Source organism: Capra hircus, chromosome 12 (assembly GCF_001704415.2).
Source record: "Capra hircus breed San Clemente chromosome 12, ASM170441v1, whole genome shotgun sequence".
NCBI lineage: Eukaryota > Metazoa > Chordata > Mammalia > Artiodactyla > Bovidae > Capra > Capra hircus.
In genome coordinates, this window is record NC_030819.1 from 50,247,866 (window position 1) to 50,275,051 (window position 27,186).

Here is a 27,186-nt window from a genome sequence, read left to right on the forward strand (position 1 = left end):
CATAGTTCTGAAAGTTTTGGCCACAGCAATCAGAGCAGAAAAAGAAATAAAAGGAATCCAAATTGGAAAAGAAGAAGTAAAACTCTCACTGTTTGCAGATGACATGATCCTCTACATGGAAAACCCTAAAGACTCCACCAGAAAATTACTAGAGCTAATCAATGAATATAGTAAAGTTGCAGGATATAAAATCAACACACAGAAATCCCTTGCATTCCTATACACAAATAATGAGAAAGTAGAAAAAGAAATTAAGGAAACAATTCCATTCACCATTGCAACGAAAAGAATAAAATATTTAGGAATATATCTACCTAAAGAAACTAAAGACCTATATATAGAAAACTATAAAACACTGATGAGAGAAATCAAAGAGGACACTAATAGATGGAGAAATATACCATGTTCATGTATCAGAAGAATCAATATAGTGAAAATGAGTATACTACCCAAAGCAATTTACAAATTCAATGCAATCCCTATCAAGCTACCAGCCACATTTTTCACAGAACTAGAACAAATAATTTCAAGATTTGTATGGAAATACAAAAAAACTCGAATAGCCAAAGCAATCTTGAGAAAGAAGAATGGAACTGGAGGAATCAACTTGCCTGACTTCAGGCTCTACTACAAAGCCACAGTCATCAAGACAGTATGGTACTGGCACAAAGACAGACATATAGATCAATGGAATAAAATAGAAAGCCCAGAGATAAATCCACACACATATGGACACCTTATCTTTGACAAAGGAGGCAAGAATATACAATGGAGTAAAGACAATCTCTTTAACAAGTGGTGCTGGGAAAACTGGTCAACCACTTGTAAAAGAATGAAACTAGATCACTTTCTAACACCCCACACAAAAATAAACTCAAAATGGATTAAAGATCTAAATGTAAGATCAGAAACTATAAAACTCCTAGAGGAGAACATAGGCAAAACACTCTCAGACATAAATCACAGCAGGATCCTCTATGATCCACCTCCCAGAATTCTGGAAATAAAAGCAAAAATAAACAAATGGGATCTAATTAAAATTAAAAGCTTCTGCACAACAAAGGAAAATATAAGCAAGGTGAAAAGACAGCCTTCTGAATGGGAGAAAATAATAGCAAATGAAGCAACTGACAAACAACTAATCTCAAAAATATACAAGCAACTTATGCAGCTCAATTCCAGAAAAATAAACGACCCAATCAAAAAATGGGCCAAAGAACTAAATAGACATTTCTCCAAAGAAGACATACAGATGGCTAACAAACACATGAAAAGATGCTCAACATCACTCATTATTAGAGAAATGCAAATCAAAACCACAATGAGGTACCACTTCACACCAGTCAGAATGGCTGCGATCCAAAAATCTGCAAGCAATAAATGCTGGAGAGGGTGTGGAGAAAAGGGAACCCTCCTACACTGTCGGTGGGAATGCAAACTAGTACAGCCACTATGGAGAACAGTGTGGAGATTCCTTAAAAAATTGCAAATAGAACTACCGTATGACCCAGCAATCCCACTGCTGGGCATACGCACCGAGGAAACCAGAATTGAAAGAGACACATGTACCCCAATGTTCATCGCAGCATTGTTTATAATAGCCAGGACATGGAAACAACCTAGATGTCCATCAGCAGATGAATGGATAAGAAAGCTGTGGTACATATACACAATGGAGTATTACTCAGCCGTTAAAAAGAATTCATTTGAATCAGTTCTGATGAGATGGATGAAACTGGAGCCAATTATACAGAGTGAAGTAAGCCAGAAAGAAAAACACCAATACAGTATACTAACACATATATATGGAATTTAGGAAGATGGCAATGACGACCCTGTATGCAAGACAGGAGAAAGGACACAGATGTGTATAACGGACTTTTGGACTCAGAGGGAGAGGGAGAGGGTGGGATGATTTGGGAGAATGGCATTCTAACATGTATACTATCATGTAAGAATTGAATCGCCAGTCTATGTCTGACGCAGGGTGCAGCATGCTTGGGGCTGGTGCATGGGGATGACCCAGAGAGATGTTGTGGGGAGGGAGGTGGGAGGGGGGTTCATGATTGGGAACGCATGTAAGAATTAAAGATTTTAAAATTTAAAAAAAAATAAAAAATTAAAAATTAAAAAATTAAAAAAAAATAAATAAATAAACATGGTATCCAAATGTCCAAGAGGTATATGAAAAGATGCTCAACATCACTAATCATGAGGGAAATGCATATCAATGGCTATCAAAAAAAAAACCCAGACAAGCGATAACAAGTATTATCCTGTTGGGTACCAAGGATGTGGAGAACAGGAAACCCTTGTACAATGGTGGTGGGAATACAAATTGGTACAGCCACTAGGGAACAATATGCACATTCCTCAGAAAATTAAAAACATAATTACCATACAATTCAGCAATTCCACTTCTGAGTATATACATCCAAAGGAAATGGAAACAGGATATTGAAGAGATACATACATTCCCATGTTTACTGCAGTATTATTCACAATAGTCAAGATATAGAAATAACCTAAAGTGCCCTTCCATGAATGAATGAAGAAAATGTAGTAAATATATACCAGGGAATATTGCTGTATGGTATAACTTTTATGTGGAATTTCAAAAAGCCACGCATTAAAACAGAGAATGAAACAGTGGTTACTAAGGGCTAGGAGGTGAAAGTTAGGGTATACCAACTTGCAGTGAGCTGTAAATAAGTCCTAGAGATACAAAGCACAGTGTAGTGAACAACAATACTATGCTATAATCATCAAACTTGCTAAGAAAACTAGATCTTAATTATTCCAACCACCAAAAAAGAAATCATAACTGTGATTTAACAGAGGTGCTAGGTATGGACAAACTGACAGTCACATTACAATATCTAAATGCATCAAATCAACATGACAGACACCTCAGATTTACACAATGTTATAGCGCCGAAGAATTAATGCTTTTGAACTGTGGTGTTGGAGAAGACTCTTGAGAGTCCCTTGGACTGCAAGGAGATCCAACCAGTCCATTCTGAAGGAGATCAGCCCTGGGATTTCTTTGGAAGGAATGATGCTAAGCTGAAACTCCAGTACTTTGGCCACCTCATGCGAAGAGTTGACTCATTGGAAAAGACTCTGATGCTGGGAGGGATTGGGGGCAGGAGGAGAAGGGGACAACAGAGGATGAGATGGCTGGATGGCATCACTGACTCGATGGACGTGAGTCTGAGTGAACTCCGGGAGTTGGTGATGGACAGGGAGGCCTGGCGTGCTGTGATTCATGGGGTCGCAAAGAGTCGGACACGACTGAGCGACTGAACTGAACTGATATGTCAGATATATTTCAATTAAAAAAGATACTTTTTATATCTTTAACATATTAAGAGTAAAAAAAGACAAGCTAGACACTGGGAGAAGATACCTGCAGTACATGAAACTGTTAGGGTTATGAGGATGTGGGGACCCTCCCACAAACAATAAAGAAAGAGACAGCTCCACAAAATAAAGATCTCATCCATTTCTTCTCTAAAGATGAATTCTGAACAGCCACTAAACACAGGCAAATGTGTTCAACATATTTAGTAATGGTGATGCAATTTAAAACTATGAGATACAGATGCACTCCTAACAGACTGGCATGAATTTAATTCTGAAAATCAAGTAATAACAAGATGTGGAGCAAAGCAAGCACTTACACTGCTGATCAGAGAGTAAAATCACTTTGGAATTAGCAACACCTCAGAACTGCCTCTTCTGTGATCATATTACATTGCTTTTCCTTGAAAATAGTTTCTACTTTCATAGGTAGTCCTAAAAAAAAAGTTTCACTTTTTTTGAGCTTTCTGAAGAGTTAGTCATGCTGTATGTATTCCATGGTATTCTTTTAAGTTTGGGGATGTTAAAGATATTCCTACAAATTACTCAGTAACTCCAGCCCTAGGTATATGTCTTAGAGAAATAAATGTATACCAGCAATGTGTAGCAAAGTTCACAGCATCATTGTTTAACATCCCAAAACTTAAAAGAATACCATGGAATACATACAGCATGACTAACTCTTCAGAAAGCTCAAAAAAAGTGAAACTTTTTTTTTAGGACTACCTATGAAAGTAGAAACTATTTTCAAGGAAAAGCAATGTAATATGATCAAAGAAGAGGCAGTTCTGAGGTGTTGCTAATTCTTATTGTGGGAAGTGGTTACTCATATTTCCTTTATAATTTTCAAACCACATGTTATATCCATTTCTATAAATTTAATTTACAGAAATACTTTCTAAAACTTCCAGGCAGATTAAAGACCCAGGTGTGAAAACAAAAGTTCATAGAAGAAAAGTGTATTTGTGACTTGATGTTTGAAAAGGATTTCTTAGCCACAAAAAGCAAAAACCATTAAAAAAAATTGATTAAATTCAATATTAAAAGGAAAAACACATGTATAAAGAAACACAAACCAACAAGCTAAATATAGATGGGCAGAAGATACTGGCAGTGCTTATAATTAACTTTAATAAGCAAAACCTTACAAGCGCACACACAGAGTTTTAAACGGGCGAAAGAGATGAACAGGCAATTCACAAGAGGAAACTCAAATGTCCACTAAATATCAAAAGATGTTCACATTACCTCATCGGTTATCACAGAAATGACAGTGACTCTTCATTTCACACCCATCTCACTGACCAAATTAAAGTCTAAGCAGATCAAGTGTTAGCAAGCACAAAGAGCATGTTCTCTTGACAATAAAAAAAACTGCAAAGGGAAGTGAAAGTCACTCAGTTGTGTCCAACTCTCTGTGACCCTAAGGACTGTACAGTCCATGGATTTCTCCAGGCCAGAATACTGGAGTGGGTAGCCATTCCCTTCTCCAGGGGATCTTCACAACCCAGAGATCGAACCCAAACATCTCCTCAACTGAGACAAACCTGATGTGACCCTATATCCTACCCCTGACATTTGTCTAAAAGAAACTCACATGACCAAGACTTGTCCTATTCATTCTGTGACAGACATAGAAAACATGAATGCCCATCAACAAGACAGCTTAACTGTGGCAAATATACATGGAATATGTATAGCTGGAGTTTATATGTATTACTGAGGGTAGGTCTTAATACATTGAGAGAGAAAGCAAATGGCGGAGGGATGGAGTATGACACAATACTATGTTGATTTATGGACACAATGTACTAAAAGAATGAAAAATAAGAAAAGGAACGTGGTCTGGGTGCAAATTAACTGGAAGTAGGATACACAGGGGCTTCAATTATATTTGAAATATCTTATTTCTATTAAGTTGGTGTAAATTCTCCACTCTTTAAATTTCTAAAATATTTTATAAAAAGATCATGCAACTATCTTACCTTGTGTTGGCAAATGATTTTTTTTGTACTTTTCTACCTGGGTTCCTGAAGAAATCTGACTCTTTTGAAATCGAATTGATGAATTCTATAGTATGAGAAAATGTTGAATATAAAATTAGTTTAGTCTACACATTAGTACAAGGAAAGAAAGTAGCAGAACTCAGCTTGCAAAGGGAATATTTTAAGTGTGTTCAATTTATGCTGTTTTCATGTATACTGAGTGAACAAGCAGAGTGAACCAGATGCTCCTAGGAATGGACTACATGCATCCTCACACGCCACCTCTGGAAATACATTCACTCCTCAAGTGAGGCACAGCAGACAATGTGAAACAACAGTTTTTCTGACGTTACCAGAGCGGTCAGAGGAGAGGGCTGGAACTCATGGTCAGACACCAGGAGACTGCACACACTGTCCTCCCACCCCCCAGGTTAGAGGTCAGTGGAGATGTCCTCCTTACTCCCATCTCCTCCTCCAGCCAGCTCTCCTCTCCTGCCCAGTCAGTCTCATCCACGTGCCCTGCTTGTCAGGAGATGATGCCATAGCTGCCACCTCTAGACCACTCTCTCCCACCTCAGCTAGTACTCTAGCGGACAAAGGAGAACTAGTCATTATCAATATCTGCAATTATTAAGAGCTGCAAAAGTATCAATTTCAGAGCAACTTACAAAATAATAATCATTCAAAAAGCCAGTGCCATTTAATAAAGTGCCAAAGTATTTAGGGGTGAGATGCCACAATTTCTGCCATTACCTTCAAATGGTTCCGCAAAACACTTTACATGGAAATGTGGCAAAATGTGAACAATGATTGGATCTAGGTGAGTGTTCAGGTATTCATCATACTATTCACAACCTGCTCTGCTCCCCAGGATGGACTCTGCTCCAGCCTCACCAGCCACAGGGCTCCTCTGGCCTCGGGACTCCCAAATCGTCTTATCCTGGCTCACTGAGCCCTCTCCTGGCCATTGTTCAAACCTCGCTTTCTCAGGAGGGCTTTCCCCAGATGCTGGCCAGAAAATTGCAACACCCTCCCCCAACAGGTATCCCGCCTCCTTGCTTTTTCTCCTTAGTCCTCATCACAACCTCACACACCATGTCCAACACTCATCTTTCTCCCACCACTGGAATACAAGTTCCAAGAGGACAAGAAGTCTGTTTTGTTCACTGCTTGATCTCCAGTGCCTCAGTGTCTGCACATCACAGCTGTGAATATAGATGAGTAAAAAAACCAACAGTTGATTCAAAAGGATCATATGCACACAAAAAAGAGGATCTCTGCAGAAAATTTACTTACCCTCTTTTAACTGAGACTACTTGCCTATTGCGTTATAATTCCTCTACAAGAATTATCAAAATGAGGGACTTCCCTGATGGTCCAGTGGTTAAGAATCCATGTGCCAATGCAAGGGAAAACAGGTTTGACCTCTGGTCTGGGAAGACTTCACACGCCACAGAGCAACTGAGCCCACTGAGCCACAACCACTGAGCCCTCAGGCTGCAGCTGCTGGGCCTCCACGCCCTGAGCCCATGCGCCACAAGAGAAGCCGCGGCAGTCAGCCCACACAACTAGAGGAGCCCCCACTTGCTTGCCCCACTGGAGAAAGCCCGTGCACAGCAACAGAGACCCAGCACAGCCATAAATAAATAAACAAAAAGTTTTTTAAAAAAAGATTAAAAGTGGGACTTCCTTCATGGTACAGTGGTTTTAAAGAATCATAAAAATGAGTTTGAAATCTTTACAATGCACAAAAGAAGAATTTAACTGTGGTGAAATACACATAGAACTATCTCAACCTTCTCAAGGCAGTTCAGTGTTTAAATACACTCACACTGCCGTGCAGTTGCACCACCATCTCCAGAGCTCTTACCTCACAAAACTGAGTCTGTACCCAGGAAACAGCAGCTCCTCCTCCTCCCCTCCTCCGGCCCTGGCACCCACCCTCTATATCTTTCTATGAATCCAACTCCCCAAATATTCAGCATCTCCCCAGGGTGACAGAGGCTTCCCTAGTGGCTCAGTGGGAAAGAATCTGCCTGTAACACAGGAGACGCAGTTCGATCCCTGGATCAGGAAGATCCCCTGAAGGAGGAAATGGCCACCCACTCCAGTATTCTCGCCCAGAGAATCCCACGGACAGAGGAGCCTGGTGGGCTACAGTCCATGGGGTCACACAGAGTCGGACACGACTAAGAGACTAAACGACAACAGAGACAAGGTGACAAAACCTACCAAGAACCCATCTTTCTTTGAGGAGGTCACACACTGACCCATCCTGGCGCTGCTCTCTGTGGCTTCTGCTTTCTTCCAGGCTTCCAGTCGGAACCTTTCCATCACTTTTATTTCCTCCCGGAGGTCTGTGTTCTCTCTGACCAACATTTCTATCTGGCTTCTAAGACGGCCATGTGTACTAGACCACTTTGCTTCCTTTCTTTTCAGATCTTCCTGTAAATCAGATACCTGCCGCTTCAAAGCCTTTCCAAAAAAAAAAAAAAAAAAACACAAAACACCATTACTAGAATTAAAACAATGCAACAGAATAGACAACACATCAACAAACCAGGATCACTAGCCCAGCACAAAGGGCAGAAAAGGGAAGACTCAGCGAATCACATTTCAGAAACATCAGGTTCCTCAGGAAAAGGAACGAGGTTCAAGCTGGAGTCTCACCTCATACCATCACCTGGAATTTTGTTCCAGGAGATGGTGACAGGGGCGGGGGGGCGGCGGGTGGAGGGGGGTGGTGAAGGGAAGGGTGTCAGACACCACATAGGAGCCATGTGGTAATTGAGGTCTAATCTAAGATATTAACTGAAATAGAAAGAGACAAGTGGGGTTATCTGGTGAAGAAAACAGTAACAGGAATCCATGACTAACTGAAGGAAGAGCAGTGACAAAGGGAATAAATGAAGTCAGAACTCCCAGCCCTGAAACTGGGTCTATCTGAAATTCCTGAGACTGAAACTGGGTCTGAAAAAGTGACTTGTTTCAGATGCACTGAATGACTAAGTGAAGAAACTCCTGGAGATGTCTGAGGAAGCTACCTGCAACTGTACAAACAGAAATCAGCCACCTGCACCCACATAGATACAAATTACGGAGAGTGACTGAGAGCGGAGGGAAGCCAAATCAAGAAAGCACTGCCACCACCCACAAGCTCACTCCGACTGAGGTGTGAGTGAGGAGGCCCACCACCTCGTGAACACGTGTGGGCCTGGACACCCACCCGCCCTCTCACAGCCTCAAAGCAGTCAACAGAGCAGCAAAGGCAACAGGGGGAGAACAGGGCTCAGGGGCCCTTCCCAGGCGTGACTTCAGAGACAGACAGAGGCTGGACGCAGGTGAGGTCAAGGCCCTTCCCAGGGTTCGATGTCAGAGAGACAGACTCAGGGCCCAGTTGAGGTCAAGGCTCGTATCCCAGTTTTGTGCAATGAAAACACATGAAGCAAAGTCATTACCTCCCTGAACTTCCTATTTATAAAACGGTGGGGTGCAACCAACAAGTGAGCAATTTCTAACTGGTAACCACTGTTATCATGTGGGAAAATAAACTATTCTACTAAAATGGTAACTCATTAATCTAAATAATTTAAGACTCCAAAGTCAAATAAACCAAAAATAAACAAACAAGATCGGAGAAGGCACTGGGGACCTACTCCAGTACTCTTGTGTGGAAAATCCCATGGACTGAGGAGCCTGGTAGGCTGCAGTCCATGGGGTCGCTAAGAGTCGGACATGACTGAGCGACTTCACTTTCACTTTTCACTTTCATGCACTGGAGAAGGAAATGGCAACCCACTCATGTTCTTGCCTGGAGAGTCCCAGGGATGGCAGAGCCTGGTGGGCTGCCATCTATGGGGTCACACAGAGTCAGACACGACTGACGTGACTTAGCAGCAGCAGACAAATACTATATAGTATCACTTACACACAGAATTTTAGGGGGGAAAAAGCTGACTTCCAAGAGCAGAATGCTGGTTTCTGGGAGCTGGAGGGAGGGGAAAGAGAGCAAGGGAGGTCAAAGGACATGAACTTTGAGCTGTAAGAAGACTGTAAGATCTGAGGGGCTTCGGTATAGCTCAGTGACTGGTTAACAAGGTTGCACTGTGCACCAGACAGTTGCTCAAAGCAGATCTTCGGCTTTCTCCACACCCACTCACTCAGAGATAACTTGACCTTGGTAATTATTCCACAATGATGTGCATCAAATCATTACACAGTATACTTTTAAACACAGAGCCATGAGTGAAGTGAGTGAAAGTCGCTCAGTCGTGTCCGACTCTTTGCGACCCTGTAGACTATACAGTCCATGGAATTCTCCAGGCCAGAATACTGGAGTGGGTAGCCTTTCCCTTCTCCAGGGGATCTTTCCAACCCAGGGATCGAACCCAGGTCTCCCGCATCGCAGGCGGATTCTTTACCAGCTGAGCTATCAGGGAAGCATAGCTATATATTTCAATTATTCCTCAGTAAAGTTAAAAGGAATTCAAAATCAATGTTTTGAATTTATCCATGTCATTATCGTAGTCTTTTCTGGGGAAGTCTTTAGTAAAAAAAAGAACTGACATATTTTACTCTTCACAAGTCAAGAGTACAGGACTTCTCTGGAGGTCCAGTGGTTAAGATGGAGGGGGCGAGGGTTCGATCCCTGGTTGGGGAACTAAGATCCCCATGGCGCAGCCAAAGAGTAAAAAATTTAATAAAAATTAAAATGAAAAGCCGTGACTACAGAAGGTATTTCTGGTATCTCCAATTATCTGCTGAGTCAATGGATGATTAATACATTGATACCCAATTTCTCTTTGACACAAATAATTGTAAAATTCTTACAATACTGCTATCTTTAATAAGTTATGAATATGATATAAATAACTGACATACTTGTATTTCTTCACGTTCCTTTTTATCTGGAAAAGTTCTCGCAACTGTAGAATACTTTTCAAAAACTTTGCGTTCCTTTTGTAACTTCCTCATTTCTTCCTTTTTAAACTCCTCTATTCGAGCCAATTCTTTTGCTTTCTGTTGTTCAAAGTCAGCAATTTCTTTCCTAAAATGACCAAACCACATTATCATCTAAGGAGACCACCTCGATATCATAATCCACACGTGGCACAAAATGAAGCCCCAGTGACAGCCTGGAATGGAGAAGCTGCTGGTTTCGGTGACTCCACCTTCAATCAACAGTAGTGAAATAACAATCAATTCAGTAAAGGCCCTCTCATCAAGCATTTTCTGGGAACCTACCATGACTCAGGCACTATGCTAGGAACTGGAGAAGCCACAGTGAAAAAAAAAAAAATCCTTAGTCTTACAAAGCTTCTTACATTCTAGTGGGAGCAACAGAGGACAATAAAGATAAACAAGTAAAATATATGGAACACTAGAAATGTTAAGAATAAAGCAAGGAATGAGGTTAGAAAATATGGAGGTCAGGGGACTGAAATTACGGATGGCATCATCTTGCTGAGATAGTATGTGAAGTGAAATCTGAAGGACCGGAAGAGATCGGTCATGAAGATATCTGGACAGAGTATTCCAGGAAAAGGAAACTCCGTGTGCAAAAGCCCCAGGGTACGAACATGACTCGTGTTCAAAGACCAGCCAGGAGGCCAGTGTGGCTAAAGAGACAAAACAGTAGGAGAGAATGTCAAAAACATGATGGAGCTGGGGGACCAATAAACGTCATGGTCTCTGGGACGACAGTGAGGACTCTGCCGTTGAGCACAGCAGCACACTGGTCTGGGGCTGTCATAAACCAGGGTCTTTCTGGATGCTGTGCTGAGAGCACACAGCACGACAACAGCAGGACTGTGGAATAAGGGGTCCCGGCTCACATGCTCCCACACAAACGACAATCTGACCACCATCTACAGACAAAAGTGGGAACTTGAGGCTTTTGTGGGAACTCAAGGACCCTGAGAGGTAACTGAGAAACCCTGGTGAAGCCTGAGATCAAGGACAGCACTTTGAGAAGGCAGGTCCATGCAGACCTACCAAATGGCGAACTGACTGCACTACACACAGCCCCACTGCCAAAGGAGGCAGGAGGAGCCATGCCCACCCATGCCCCTGGAAGCAGACCCACAGACCATGGTCCTGCCTACAGATCCTGACACAACCCGGTGACCCAGCTCCAGCCCTGCTCTGGGTACGGAGGCAGTCCTGCCGGACCAGAGGCCCAGTGGAAAGATGCTGAGGAACCTGGCAGGAGCCACACCTGTGATGACCTCTGGAAACACACCTCCTGTTACAGACCCAGCAGTGGTCCAGGAGGCAGCCCACGACATAGCTTCAGTCCTGCCTGACTGCAGTCCAAGAAGCAGTTCTGTCCACTGGGGATCTGGCAGGAACCACAGCTGACTGCAACACTGGTGACAGGCCTATCAAATGGTGAACGCCTTCACTGTGGATCCAGCACAGTGAGCCAGCTACAATCCCACCATGATCCTGGAGGTACCCATCAGTCCAGGAGTCCAGCAGGACAAGGTCTTTACCTGCCAGAAACAGCCTCTAGAGATAGGAGCAGGTGGTTGTTCCTTCAAATACAAGGACATCCACACAAGTTTACACAGATCAGTAAGAATCAGGTAAACATGAGACCACCAAAGGAAACTGTTAACAAAGCTTCAGTAACCAGCCCAAAGAAATGGAGATCTACAAACCACCTGACAAAGACCACAAATTAATTGTTTTATGAAGCTCAGCAAGCTACAAGGGAGCACAGATAAACGACTCAATGAAATCAGGGAAAAAACATGTGAAACAAAACAAGAACAAACAAATTATTAAAAAAGAAAGAACGAAATTCTAGAGCTGAAGAATAAAAGAAATGAAGCGACAAATCCAACAGAGAACTTCAACAGCAGACTCAAGCAGAAGAAAAACATCTGTGACTGCACAGGCTGGTGACTTGAAGATACCCAGTCAGAGGGAAAAAAGGGAAAAGAATGAAAAGGAGTGAAGAAAGCCTACAGGACTTATGTGATGTGACTAAATGAATGACACACGCATTAGGGGAGACAAACCCCTCGTCAGACTAAGAAAAAAAGAGAAATACAGGCCTTAACAGATACCTCAGAAATAAAAAGGGCCACACATGAACAATTATATTCCAAAACACTGGATAACTCAGAAGAAACTGACAAATTCCTAGAAACATGCAACCTACCAAAACTGACCCAGTAGGAAGAGAAAGCCTGAACAGACCAATAACAAATAAGAGGACTGAATCAGTCATCAAAAACTTCCCACAAAAGGAAAGCCCAGGACAGGTGGTTTCACAGGTGAGTTCCACCAAACACTCAAAGAAGGATTAATACCAATCTTTAAAAAGAAGGGACACTTCCAAACTCCTTCTGTGAAGCTAGTTTTCACTCTCATACCAAAGGCAGACAAAAACACAAGGAAAGAAAACTATAAGCAAATGTCCCTGATGAATATGTGTGTAAAACTCCTCAAAAAAAAAACAAACCCTATCAAACCAAATTGGACAGCACAGTAAAGGCATTAATACACCATGACTGATCCCCAGGATGCAGAGCTGGCTCGTGCAGATGAACACGACGTAACTGGCGTGGCCCCTGTGGAACAGCATGGTGGCTCCTCAGCACTATTCTCAATAACCCAGAGGCAGAAACAACCCCATGTTCAGCTGCAACCCAAGCAAGGCCAAGGATCACTAGAAACCAAGAGAAGACAGAAGAGAAAGCACAGCCCTGCTGATGCCTGACTTCAGGCTTTCAGTCTCCAGAAATGTAAGAAAATTAATTTGTGTTGTTTTAAGCCACCCAGTTTGTGTGCATTATGTCACAGCAGCCCTAGAACGTAATACACTGGCCAAGGTGGCGCTGGGATTCACAGCTCCAAACTGCTTGTCAAACTCCAGTTTATGACCTCATCACTAAGAGAATTCCCGTTTTAACACATCTTTGACCACAATAGGTCATTTTATCTAAATTTATTAAATTCTTTTGTGGTATGTATTTCATTTCCTTCTCTTGCTAGATTAACAGGAATTGTTTCAAATAGTTTAGATATAATCTTATAGATATAACTGGATCACTGTACATTTCCTCCCACTTACCTGAGTTTTTCCAAGGCACTTTCTCGTTCAATGCGAAGTTTAGCTAAAGATGCGTTCTCAGCTTTAAATTTTTCTATTTCTGTTTCCAATTCAATAATTTTCTCTCTCAAAACTTGAGATCGAGCATTGCCACCTAGAAGATAAACCACAAATACTGAACTTCACAAAAAGCTTTTAGCAGCAAAACACTAGCTAGCTATTACACTAAGAGCTGAAGATATTCTCAATACCTGTATTATTAAAAAGCATTAGGAACAATACTTCTAAAAGACAAAAAAATTTACAGTGGCCTAACTTTGCAGATGGGGCAATCTAAACTTGAAGAATCAAATCATTCTACCTCAAAAAACAATCTAATGACAAATTAACATTATATATTTTAAAAGTCATTCAAATAAATTTTTGAACAAATACACATAAACAGCTTAAGAACATGAATAAGCATTCACAAGAATGCACTAATCAACATCAAAATCAAAGTTTATCTCCCACCAATAAAAGAAATACAAATTAAGACCTTTTCCACATCAAATTTGCTACTTAACAGAATAGCCTATACTTTCGTCCTTCAACCACCCATTTGGAAAATAACCTTGATTTAATCACAAAACTAAAATACATGTATCTCCTCTCTGATCCACTTCTAAAAATCTAGTTAAAGAATGAACTTATAAAATCATACAAGTCATTCTACACAAAAATGTGCATTGCTGTGTTATTTCTAATAGTAAAAAAACAACTGAAATGTTCAACATGAAACTACTAAATAAAATTATGCTACATTAATATAATTCTCTGCAACCATTTTTTCTTTAAAGTGCACAAACAGTTTTAATGATATGGCCAAAGCACTGCATACATCTAGTCAAAAAGGATAGGGCCAATTATATGTCTCTACCATATTAAAAATACATAGGAAAAACGAATGTAAAGAAATACATCACAGTTACCTTAGGATTGACTTCCCTGGGGGCTCAGATGGTAAAGCGTCTGTTTACAATGTGGTAGACCCAGGTTCAATCTCTGGGTTGGGAAGATCCCCTGGAGAAGGAAATGGCAATCCACTCCAGGACTATTGCCTGGAAAATCCCATGGACAGAGGAGCCTGGTAGGCTACAGTCCATGGGGTCACAAACAGTCAGACACGACTGAGCAACTTCACTATACTATACTATACCTTAGGATAGTCTAGTTATGAACACTTTTGCTTCCATACTTTAAGCTTCCAGCCTTCCTGCAAAAAATACTATTTTTTAAAAATAGCTTATATTTTAAAGCACCCATGCTTTGCTAGACATTCGAGTTTATAATATACATAAAAGAATGGAAAACTGGTTTTCAATATAAGTTTAGAAAGTCCATCCCATCAACTAAATACTTTACAGCCATGAAATGGAATAAGACAGATGTGTATTAGCACAAGCTTCAAAATGTATTACAAGCAAGGAGCAGAGCAGTATATACAAAGTGTGTTTACATTTGTGTAGAAAGGCAAATTATATACACATTCACACATACACTTTCATATGCATGGAATATTGGTAGATTACACAAATGAAATGGGAAAGCTGGTGTCTCTAGGAGCCCAGGTCTGGGGCTGGGAAAGAGAGGAAACTTGGATTTTACTCTATTTCTTCTTCATATTTAGCAAGTTAATGCATGAGACCATTAAAAAAACTGATTTAAAATGATGTGCACAAGTGGAGGTAACACAGTAACACCAACCACAAGTTGGGTATTCCTTGGTTGTTGGTGGTGATTTAGTCACTAAATCGTGTTCGACTCTTACAACCCCATGGACTGTAACCTGCCAGGCTCCTCTGTCCATGGGATTTTCCAGGCAAGCATACTGGAGTGGATTGCCATTTCCTTCTCCAGGGGATCTTCCCGACCCAGGATTCGAACCCAGGTCTCCTGCACTGCAGGCAGATTCTTTACCAACTAAGCTATGAGGGAAGCCCAATAGCCCCCTTGATTATTAAAGAAACTTAAACGTTATCTCACCTTACAGTAATTAATTTTAAAGCCTTAGCAATAAGACACAGGTTAAAATTTGAAAAAATCTGCAATCACAATTCTTCCAAATCTCTTATACTAGTCTGTGCACACACACGTGTGTGTGTGACTATTACATTCTTTAGGCTCACGAAAGAAATCCAACCGTAACAAACATCTACTAGGTATCTACTGAGCATCTAGAAAGATTAAGATTTTAAGAAACATTCTGACAACATACTGATAAAATAAATTTAAACTTACAACATTTCATTACAATACTCTGACATACCAGGTGGGTGGTCTTGACTTGTGTTTAACTTGGGATCCTTTCCCAAGCATAAGTGTGACTTTGAGTGTGACTTTGACTTCGATTTCAGAGAAGGAAAGAATTCCATCATCAGATCTGAGGTAGGAGGAGGGCTTGGGCCCCTGCTGGATTTGCCCAAGTCTTCTCCCTTCTTGACTGGCACGACCTTCCTTTTTATCGTTTTGTCCAGTACACACATTTCACTCTTGCTAGGGCAGGTTGTCTGGGGAGTCCCATAAATGGCTTCATTCCCAAGAACACCATCATGTTTAAATGAATTATCTTCAAGGTCAGTCCAAGTTCTTTCATCATCAAAGTCAATTTTATTCACACTTATAGATGAGTGTCTTCCGGAGGAATCAGAAACTTTATTTTTCAAGCTTTCTATAATGAGAGAATCATCACTGCTATAATCCTTATCAGACAAATCTAAATCAACATCTCTCCTTTTCTCTTCCTCTTGAGTCGTGGTGTCCCAAAAAGGTCCCTTACCATCACAGACTTGCGGACTATCTTCTCTGCTGCTGGAACTCCTTTCCTTACCCTCAGATGATGGCTTTATAGTGACGTCAAGCTGTTCCTCCAAATCGGTGCTATGATCACTGTCTGTAACACCTTCACCATCACCTGCACTCCACCTGGTCTGCCTTTCAGGAGGATTCGTTTGGTACACTCTCCTCCTGACTTCACAGGATGGCGCCCACAATCCTCCGGGTGAGAACACTGCATCAAGCTGTCTGGGAGCAACCTCACACTCAGCCTTGCTTCCACACTGGGCATGGTCCGGATCCTCATTTTGGTTATGCAGACTAACAGAACTTGGTGTTGCTGTCTTCTCTTTCCGCACACCTTTGACAGGGGTAGAAGACAGCCGGCGACCTCTGCAGTTCTGCTGGTCCCTCTCTAAGATCTTCAGTACAAATGAGGAGTTACTAGAGAATGATATTTCATCAGCAGCTTTTTCTAAAAACAAAAATTCATCTAATTCCAAATTTTCCTTTTCCTTTTCTCGTTCCCAATTCTCTAACTTCTTCTGAAGAGAATCATCAAGAGAAGATTCTGACCCTTTCAAAGTTTCACTTGCTGGGTTCTGAGAAGCCATACAGCTGATGAATCCTGTGGAAATGGGAAGTCTGTCTTTACTGTGTGCCTTATTCCAGATTGTGCAACCAACATCACAAGGTTTTGTACACTCAGGTACATTTTCTTTATTATTAGATTCCACTTTTTTTCCTAAACTGATCTGCTCTCTAAATTGCCCATCACATTTCTTCTCTGCTGGCATTTTCAATCCTGATGGAGAGAGACTTTTCCTACTATTACTCTTAAGCACTTTTGGCTTCTGACTGAGTGTGAGAGAACGACACTTGGTTCTGACTTTACTGTTCTTTTTACCAGGAAGGTTCTCTGTACAGATTTCTTTATTTATAAGAGCAGTTTTCCGCTGGAATTGTTGTTTATCTGATTTAAGCACAGGCTGGTCCTCTGAAATGCTCTGAGTAGTGACTAGGTTACTTTCTCTCCCCTTCTGAAACTTAGATTTAGCATTAGTAAATCTGGCTAAACCTTCTCCTCGTTTTAAGAATGGTTGTTTTGGTTTTGCTTTGATAAGCAAAGATCCTTCTGCTTCCTAAAATAAAAAAATATTTGAATTAATTCTGGATATCCAAGTAATCTCAAAGCTATTTTTTAAGCAAATTATAAACAAATCTCTAAAGCCTTAGATAACTGGATCAAAATAGTAGAAATGCTAACCTTTAGCTGTTTTTGTTGCAGTTCTAGTTCTTCCAACCGAATCTGTTCCTCTAAGTAGTCTTCAAAAGTTTGTTTCCTTTCTCTAATAGCAGCTTTAATAGGCCTAATCATAAAAATAAAGTTATGTAACACGCAAACCATGATGTGGTGAATACTTTACACTTAGTGTGGCTGATACACACCTCTAACTGAGAACTAACCTTTTCCAACATCACAAATTCCATTTGAGAATCTATTAAAATCTACAATTCCATTCTATCTCCCAAATACAGAAATGTCTCTATATGTGATTTGAAAAAGCCCCTCTGAAGTCTACCTACTGACCTCAGATTAACTTTTAAAGTAGCATATTCATTATATAACTAAGATATGTTTCCAAGAATAGTTCATTAAATAAATATTCTTTAAGATCCTTAATAATATGAACAAGTCATTTAGCATTCCATAACATATACTAAAATATTTAAGAAAATAATAAACAACCTCACTATTGATATTTTATCTTAGATATAAAAATAAATTTAAAATTCTATAACCACACTCAATTATTATTTATAAGTGATACCATATGTGAAACTCCAATATATGATCTTTCTCTTCTCCAAAACAGGATTTACCTATTTGAGAGAATATTAGTTTTATCCAGATATTTCCCTTAGATGAAAAAACTGCTGCTGCTGCTAAGTTGCTTCAGTCGTGTCTCACTCTTAGCGACCCCATGGACTGCAGCCCACCAGGCTCCTCCATCCATGGGATTTTCCAGACAAGAGTACTGGAGTGGGATGCCATTGCCTTCTCCAGAAAAAACTGCTAGATTCTTCCAATACAATGTCAAGGCTACTTTAACTGATTATCTTCCCAACCTCTTACTGTTGCTGACAATATGGAATAAGCTGGATCTTCAATCCTATACTTAAAAGCACTTCCAAGCAAAAGCAAGAAAACTATGGATCTTTCAAACAAAGAAAGTACCAATAATAATGACTCATATTAAATTCCTTTCAACGCGAATGATACCTTTCTTCAATATTAACCACTTCTGAGGAATCACCAATTTTTTTTAAGTTCGTATCGTTCCCTTCCTGAATCTGTTCCGTCATTTTCTCCAAACATGGTAAAATACCTTCTCCTAGAACAAAAATTAGGAGCAATTTAGTTCAGTAAGAAAAGCAGATTAAAGATTTAAAATGTGAGAATTTTACAAGTTACTATGCTTAAAAAAAATTTAGGTAAACAATGTATACCAAAGATTTTAAAACACTCAAGGACTTCTTTAATATGATAAAGAAAACTGAAAAACTGTAATCAAAACACAACATCCTTCAAAAAGTTAATGTTAAGGAGGAGAAATTTTCTAAATTATAAAAGACTCAAAGAATTGTAGCAACTGAATGTAATACAATAACTTGACCGGATCCTACTTTTAAAAAACACCTTAAAGAGGCAATTTTGGGATCGCAGGGAGCATTCTAAATTGTATTTCCATAGTTAAGGTCCCTGGATACAAAAATATTAATAGTATTGTGGTTACAGAGAAGAATGTCCTAATTTTTTCTGAATATTTGAAATTATATAAAATAATGTCTCCATATAATTTGAGATGAAACAACTGAGCAAACTATCAATATGTACAGATATAAACAGATAAATTTAAGTATAGATACAGATATATATAACATACAAATATAGATAGACAAAATAAATATGGAAAAATATCAATTGCTGCATCTAGGTAGTGGGTACACGGTAATCACTGTAGCAGTCTTTCAACTTTTCTGGATGTTTGAAATTTGCCAAAAATAAAAGGTCAATGGGACTTCCCAGGTAGTCCAGTGGTTAAGACTCCATGCTTCCACTGCAAGGGGCAAGGGTTTGATCCCTGGTTAGGGATGTTTCACATGCTGCACAGTGCCACCAAATAAAGATGAAAAGATTAAGGGAATGTACTGTATAAAAAATAAGGAAAAGACATTTGACCTTTTTATACCAAGAAATTACTCTAAACTAGGAATAAGATATTATCCACAAAAGGTGCCCGGTACTAACTATTGAGTAAAGACTTTTTGTCGTATCATTTGTGTTTTTCTATATATGACTCTAAAGAACATATTCATAAAAACCATTAAAGTTGAAAAGCAAATTAAAATTAAAAATACTGGAAATGATTCAGTCCTACTATAAAGAACATGAAATAAAGACATTATTTGATGATCTGCATAATGATAACATTAAAATTATGGTTATGAGGGCTACAAAAAGTGCCATGAGCACTTTCCACATTGAGTGGGAAAAGAACATAATTTATTACACAATACTCACTCTATGATTACAAAATATGGAAAGAAAAAAAAGGCCAGGGAGTGAGCACAGAAACAGGACTTTACACTAGAAATGCCTTGAGCACTCGATGAGGTTGGAACGAGCAGACACTAAGAGCCAGCGCTCCGGCAGAAGTGTGCTGGGTGCTGGGAACACAGAGATACAGTAAGGGTGTCGGGGTTGGAGGGATTTCTCTTACAAGTAGTAAGTCCCATCACTAATCTATTGTTCACCTGTCACATCTTCTATCCTATTCCCTACCACCGACACACACTTCTTAAATAGATTTCAAACTTTTCCTAAGCTCTCGAGAAAAATGATCCCTGCAGAAATTGCTTCCTCCCTTTCTAAAGACCGGATGCTACCACGACAAGGTCTGAAGTCAGCAAGAGTCATCCTGCAACTTGCTCCTGGAAAGTCACAAATTCTGTGTCCAAACCAGGCTCAGTGGCTGTACAGAAGTTAGGATCTCTCATTTAAAGACGTAGCATGGACTTCCCTGGTAGTCCGGTGGCTAAGACTCTGCACTCACAATGCAGGAGGTCCGGGTTCAAACCTGATTATGGAATTAGATCCCACATGCTACAACTAAGTGTTTGCATGCTGCAACTAAGACCCAGTGCAGCCAAATAAATAAATACACAAATATTTAGGAGGACAAAAAAAGACACAAATAGGAGAAAAATACGCAGGACTTTCTTGGTCTTAGAACAACTAGGTGACACTGTCCATTAACTATAGAAGAGAAAAAGATAAGTAACTCACCTTTAGAATAGTTATCGTTTTCTTCCTTCAAATCATTTTTTTTCACAAGTGCTTCCTGACACTGTGCCTCATAAAACACACTGGGAGAAGCACCACTTCTTGAAGTTAAAACAAAATCCTGATGAGTAGTTCTACAGAAGTCGTTTTGTTCACTGGATAAAATGTTAGAAGAGTGTTTTTTTTCTTGGCTTTGATTCTGGTAGATATATGATGGCAAGAAGGGCATCGTTTTCTCTACAGTAGTTGAATTTCCCGGAGGTCTGTACTTTTTCTGGCTCTGGTCATCAGGCAGTGGAGTTAAACCTTACAATTAAGAAAATCAACAAAACTGATGACTTTCTATAACATTTTCTGCTCTACCTTTTAATGGCACCTATGTTTCCTCCAAAGTGAGAAAAGTACTTTTCCCCTCATTATTAGAAAACTACGTTTAACAAAGTCATGAAATTTTAAGAGTCCAAAGTGACTTTTGCATGCTTTTGATTGAAAGTGCATTTACACCACAACTCACGTGCAGTGTTCACATGCCAGAGCTGCAGCCTGCCTAAGTGTGGAAGGCATTGTTCACCCTCCATCCGTGAGCACTGCCTGGAGCTGTCAACTCTAAGCCCTGTGACAAACAATTAAATGCAGAGCACCGGTACACAGTTACAAATAATCTGAATTGTTCCTTCACAATCAATAACTGCTCTGCATTACAACACTTGAAAACATTTTTTCTTTATGCTCCCATTAAGATGCTGGTGACCTCCGGTGGTGGAATGATGGGTGATTTTGTTTTGTACTCTTCTGTAGTCCCTAAATTTCCTGTAATACTTTCTGCCTGTTCTGTTTCTTAAGTCTCTGCTTTTGAAATCATGCAATAGACAGATTTCCTTTCTGTGTATCTCGAAGACAGAATTCTTAGAGAATAAATGTCAATACTAGCTATACTGCCTGCTATACCAGCCCCTTGAAATTTACTACTCCTGTTTTCCCAGATTATTTCCATTAAACTTAGAATTAAAGACACAATGCAGAGGACTTCCCTGACAGTTCAGTGGTTATGACTCTGTTTCCACTGCAGGAAGTGCAGGTTCAATTTCTGGTCCAGGAACTTAAGACCCACCAGCGATGTGTCATGGCCAAAAAAATAAGACATAGTGGGAAGTATGAAAGAGGCATGCCACCTATGTCTTATACCCTCTGCTTCTCCCCTAGCCCACAAATAAAACTGGAAGTCAGGTAGGTCCTCACTGAGTATCAGATTCAACCTGTCGTCTTTAATAACAATATTCTCCCATCTAAATATTTTTCACTAATGGTCATCCCACTTCAGCCTAAAGACATCTCTGACAGAAGAGCAAAATCCCAAAGTAGCAGTCCTCAAAGTGTGGTCTGTACACTCCCAGTCTCCAAGACTCTGTCAGGGCATCCACCAACGTCCAAGCTATCTTCAGAACTACTGAAACAGTATCTGCCTTTTCACTGTGCTGACGTGTACCCTGATCACATGCACTATCAGCAAGCTTCCTGGGGACCTCACTCAAAAGCAGAACAGCAGTACCCAGTACCCAGTACCCAGAACAGAGTGCTCACCACCACACTCTCAACTGGAAAACTAACAACAGCTTTACCGAAGAATGTTCCAGACAAAGCAAGCAGGAAAATTATTAATTTTTTAGTTAAATTTTAACTCTTGAGTTCATGTCTTCTGAATATTTTATAGGACAAGATGAGAAGTATGCATAAATCACTTCTGCTGTAAACTAAGCCATGGGCTGTGAAATTTTTTCAGCCATAAGCTCACCTAATTGATCTTTCAGGGATTATTTCTATTTGAAAGAATGACGAACTATGGTGATTTAAACCACAGTACTTGGCAGAACATTTTCTCAAAAATGAGACAACTGAGCCAGACTTTTCAAGGAAACTGACAGTATTTGTTGCCAATGATAAAGTATGAACTTTCAAGTAAAAATCAGAATGTTGGAAAATATGTCCATCACCATGAGCTTGAAAGCTTTATATTTCAAGACTTTTATGATGAGATCTGTGGTAGCATTAATACATATAAATTTTTATACTTTATAATGAAATATAGCAATATTTTTAGAACCTACCTCACTCAGAGAACTATTATTTTCCAAATAACCAATGCATGATTTTACCAAAGCATGGATGATGAAAAGTCCATTCAAAATGTCAAGATGCTTTAATGTATTTTAATGTAACAGCACAGAAAGTTCATTAATATGATTGATTCCATACTGTGCATAACAGCTAAGAAATGACCACTTGTTAAGTTTGGTGGAATATCAAAGAAATAACCACGTTATTTGAAAAAGCTTTCTTCTTTTTCCAATCACATGTCCTTGTGAGGCTGGATTTTTTTTTCACATACATCAACCAAAACAACATAAATGAAGAGATGGGAGGTGAAAGTAGATATGAGAATCAGCTGAGTTCTATAAGCCAAAAGTTAGAGATTTTCAAAAACAATCAACAATGCCATTCCTCTCAATTATTTTTTAGAAAAATTTTTTTGTTAAGAAGAATTTTCTTGTTATTTATAGCACATAATTATTTTAAAGAAATTAGCTTTTAAATTTCTTAGTTTTAATCTCTAACACAGTAAATATCAATAGCTGTAGCCCATATAATAATACAAACTCTTTGGAGTCCTCAATAATTTAAGAGTGTTATGAGGTTCTGAAACCAAAAAATGTTGAGAACTGTCCTAAAACAACTGTTACATAACTCCATGGAGGTAGTTCTCACATTAGTAACTTTAAAATCTGCTTCCCTACTGCTCTACCATATGCTATTTCTACCCAGGAAACTATCACAGGCTATTATGTAAGTGATCGTGATTATTATTTTTCTGTCCTCCATAAAGGAACCCTGAACCACTCAGTTATTTCCACATACACACCACATTCTCCATATTGTCTAAGATAAACATCCAAATTTCCTGAGCCATTCTTCATTTGCTGCCTCCCTTATCACCAGTGCTACCACCACGCCCAAGGTACCATCCAGCCACATCTGCATGCACACCTACCAAGATCTTTCTTCTTTGTATTCTCTGCATCCAGGACAGCCTCTCAACAGAACAGGTGTTCCACTCAATCAGCAAAGTGTGTCTCTTAAAAGGCAGCACCAAGAAGCAAGCACACTGCCCCTGACCACTGTTTTTCAAACCATGGGAGGGACACAATCCATTTTGAAATGTCCTTGCTACCTGCCAGGTATGTGAATAAGAACTGATTCATGAAATTTCTCTGAAATTATGAGTCATGATTTTAAATGTTTCTGTTACTATGCAATCTGGTCAAAGAACTCTCAAAACTACTGCTCCAGATCAACTTCCAACTGCTTGCTCATCCCCATTAGTACATCGTGGTTTCTATTAACTGATCTAGCATTCAACAGAAAAGCTGTCCTGTACTATCCTAGAAAGTATTTCTGGTATGGCTCGTTAGTGGAGCAAAATGGCTTCTACACATACACACTTTTATGACCAAGCTCAGTTTTTCATTCATCAGGCAGGGGTTGTACCTCAGTAGCCCAGGTCAAATTCAGCTCTGCATCTTTTACTCTGTTACTACTACTACTAAGTCACTTCAGTCGTGTCCGACTCTGTGCGACCCCATAGACGGCAGCCCATCAGGCTCCCCCGTCCCTGGGATTCTCTAGGCAAGAACACTGGAGTGGGTTGCCACTTCCTTCTCCAATGCATGAAAGTGAAAAGTGAAGTCACTCAGTCACGTCCGACCCTCAGCGACCCCATGGACTGCAGCCTACCAGGCTCCTCTGTCCATGGGATTTTCCAGGCAAGAGTACTGGAGTGGGCTGCCATTGCCTTCTCCCTTTATTCTGTTGGGTCTTTTTAAAATTTTTTGTATAAATAAATGTCAATGCTTTTAAGTAGGGCACATATGTTCCAGAATGGCACAGATCCCTCATCTGTATTATATTACACCACTACCGTTCCACGGTTGTCTGTCTGGCTTGAAATTGGAGTTGGCAACGTGACAGAGAAATGGTAGAAATAATCTGTCAACTTAAGACAGGAAATGTGTATAACTGCCTACCACTGTACTGACCAAAGGCCTCACAGTAAATAATACCTGGGAGTGTCTGCTGCCCAGATACCAAGGCGAGTAGCTCCTCCTGCTCACCCATGAGCCTCTGCAACTGCTCAAGCTGTCGCCTCTTCAGCTGCTCCTGCTTCTTCTGTTGCTCTTCTTTCAGCTTTTTAGACATAAAATTGATTTAAATTACTATTTCTTTAAGGACCTCTGCTCCTTAACATTAATCTTAATCCCTCCCAGCTCCTTTCTCATATCTTCTCTAATAAAGAGTTCCAAAGAGGGATCCCAAAGTAACTTAATCTGCCACTAAAATTCTAAACTCTCAACTAAGAAAGAGAAAAAAAAAAAATCACATGAATCCTTTGATTCTTAAAGTAGGATCAGTATCAGTCCATTTATAATCAACTAATATTTGATCAGTCATTTCTAAATTAGTTTTTACAAAATGAGGTAGGAAGATATTATTAAGTGCTATACTTGTATTTTACATATCAATCATGTTTTAATGTTTCACCTCAAACAAAGTATGATATTACAAGTAAAAGATAAACAAAGACCTGAACAGATGACTTTTCATTGTAAACAGAAACCTGCAATAACTGCAATCATACACATACATATCAGATCAAACCTGGTTTTACCTGTTCAAGCTTTTTAACAAGTGGGTCTTTATAAGGCACTTCTTTGAATTCACTCAAAAGATCTGTGATAAACTCATTTTTGCTATCTTCCCATTGTCCAGGAACATCCTGACGTGCCACTAGCTGTGGCCCCTCTTTAGTTAAAGGAAAGACTCTCTGTGGTTCAGATTTATCTGACTGTAACTTGTACGGGCTGTTAGGCTCCAATTTCTGTTCTTCATGAAGTGAATCTTCTTCCCTTATAAAGCTTAAACTATTTGAAAATTTTGTAGCTTTAATAGGAAAGCTGGTAGAAAAGTTCACATTTGCTGGCTTCTCTTCCTCTGCTTCTAAAATAGGAAATCCACGATTTAATATGACCCCAGCCCGAGAAGGATTCGCCATCCACTGGGTTAAGAAGTTCTGCCCACTGTTTAACTCTGAAGAGGTTGACATCAGAAACATTTTGGTCCAATGGCAGTACTGTATTTAAATAATGTAAAAGACAGAACAGTTATTAATTTCCAACACCTGCAGAGAGAAGACAGAAAACAAGCTATTCTACCCAAATCTCAACCTAGCACAAAAATCTACTATTTCTTATATAAAAGACTTTAGCAAAGCAATCAAGGAATTAGTTACATATTTTTTTTAATGTCCTTAAAAAATCCACACTGAGGGGATCAAAAATCAAAGTTCCCTCTGATTCAATCAGTTATGGATCAATTTACACAAGTGATGATCAATCAAAAGACCTAAAACTAAGGGAGCAGGATTCCCTAGTGGCGCAGTTGCAAATAAAGTGCCTTTGCATGAGAGTTGGGTTCGATCCCTGGAAAATCCCCTGGAAGAGGAAATGGCAACCCACTCCATTATTTGCCTGGGAAATTCCATGGATAGAGAAGCCAGAGTCCATGGAGCCACAGAGCCAGACACGAATGAGCACAACACAACAACAAAAAACCTAAGGGAGTTAAAGCTCGTCTAAGTTGTTTGATTACCAAAAGAAAAACAAGTCACTATCTATATCCACTACTACCCACTTTAACCACTTTCAATGCTTCTGACTGTAGTCCAATACTGCTTCTTTGCCCAACCAGGGAAGCAGTGTTCCTCCTAGTTCCAGAACAAGTCACCACCACCCCAAGGCTTTATCTGGCACCGTCTCCTGTTGTCCCTTCCTCCTCTTCCTATAACTCCCTTCTCGCCCACGAGGCAGTCTCTTATCTGTATCCCTAGAGGTTTCTGACATCGCTATTTTGGCATTCCTCTTATTATTACTGGTATTTTGTTTTTGTGTTCATAACCTACCGAGTGAACCGTCCTACACTGTTGGTGGGAATGTAAATTGCTGCAGCAACTGTGGAGAATAGAATGGAGGTTCCTTAAATAAACTAACAACAGTGTTACCATATGATCGAGCAATCCCACTCCTGGGCATATATTCAGAGAAAACTCTAATTCAAAAAGATACATGCACCCCAATGTTCACAGCAGCACCATTCACAACAGCCAAGACATGGAAGCAACTTAAATGTCCATTGACAGATGAATGGATACAGATGTGGTCTATATATACAATTGAATATTACTCAGTCATAAAAAAGAATGGAATAATGCCATTTGCAGCAACATAGATGGATCCAGAGATTAAATGATATCATTTATATGTGGAATATTTTAAAATGATACAAATGAAGTTATTTACAAAACAGAAACAGACAGACATAGAAAACACTTATGATTACCAAAGCAGATAGGAGGAGAATAGAAGTTCAGGATTAACAGAAAGAGCCTGTTGATGAAAGTGAAAGAGGAGAGTGAAAAAGTTGGCTTAAAACTCAACATTCAGAAAACTAAAATCATGGCATCTGGTCCCATCACTTCATGGGAAATAGATGGGGAAACAGTGGAA

At 39.8% G+C, this 27,186-nt stretch overlaps 1 protein-coding gene across 6 annotated transcripts in view; it reads right to left on the minus strand.

The window, feature by feature from the left end:
• CENPJ (centromere protein J) overlaps positions 1 to 27,186 on the minus strand; it is a 44,546-nt gene that overhangs the window by 14,391 nt on the left and 2,969 nt on the right. For 3 of the 6 annotated variants that reach the window (XM_018056519.1, XM_018056520.1, XM_018056521.1), the window contains exons 2-11: positions 25,293 to 25,754; positions 24,688 to 24,811; positions 20,576 to 20,878; positions 18,509 to 18,620; positions 17,492 to 17,594; positions 15,719 to 17,366; positions 13,432 to 13,564; positions 10,230 to 10,395; positions 7,581 to 7,823; positions 5,349 to 5,433 (exon numbers count right to left, since the gene is read on the minus strand). In XM_018056519.1, coding sequence (XP_017912008.1) covers positions 5,349 to 5,433; positions 7,581 to 7,823; positions 10,230 to 10,395; positions 13,432 to 13,564; positions 15,719 to 17,366; positions 17,492 to 17,594; positions 18,509 to 18,620; positions 20,576 to 20,878; positions 24,688 to 24,811; positions 25,293 to 25,736 — 3,361 coding nt within the window. In that variant the 5' untranslated portion in view covers positions 25,737 to 25,754. Of the gene's footprint in view, positions 1 to 5,348; positions 5,434 to 7,580; positions 7,824 to 10,229; positions 10,396 to 13,431; positions 13,565 to 15,718; positions 17,367 to 17,491; positions 17,595 to 18,508; positions 18,621 to 20,575; positions 20,879 to 24,687; positions 24,812 to 25,292; positions 26,177 to 27,186 lie in introns of those variants that run through there. The other 3 variants (XM_013968280.2, XM_005687578.3, XM_005687577.3) reach the window with 2 other exon arrangements.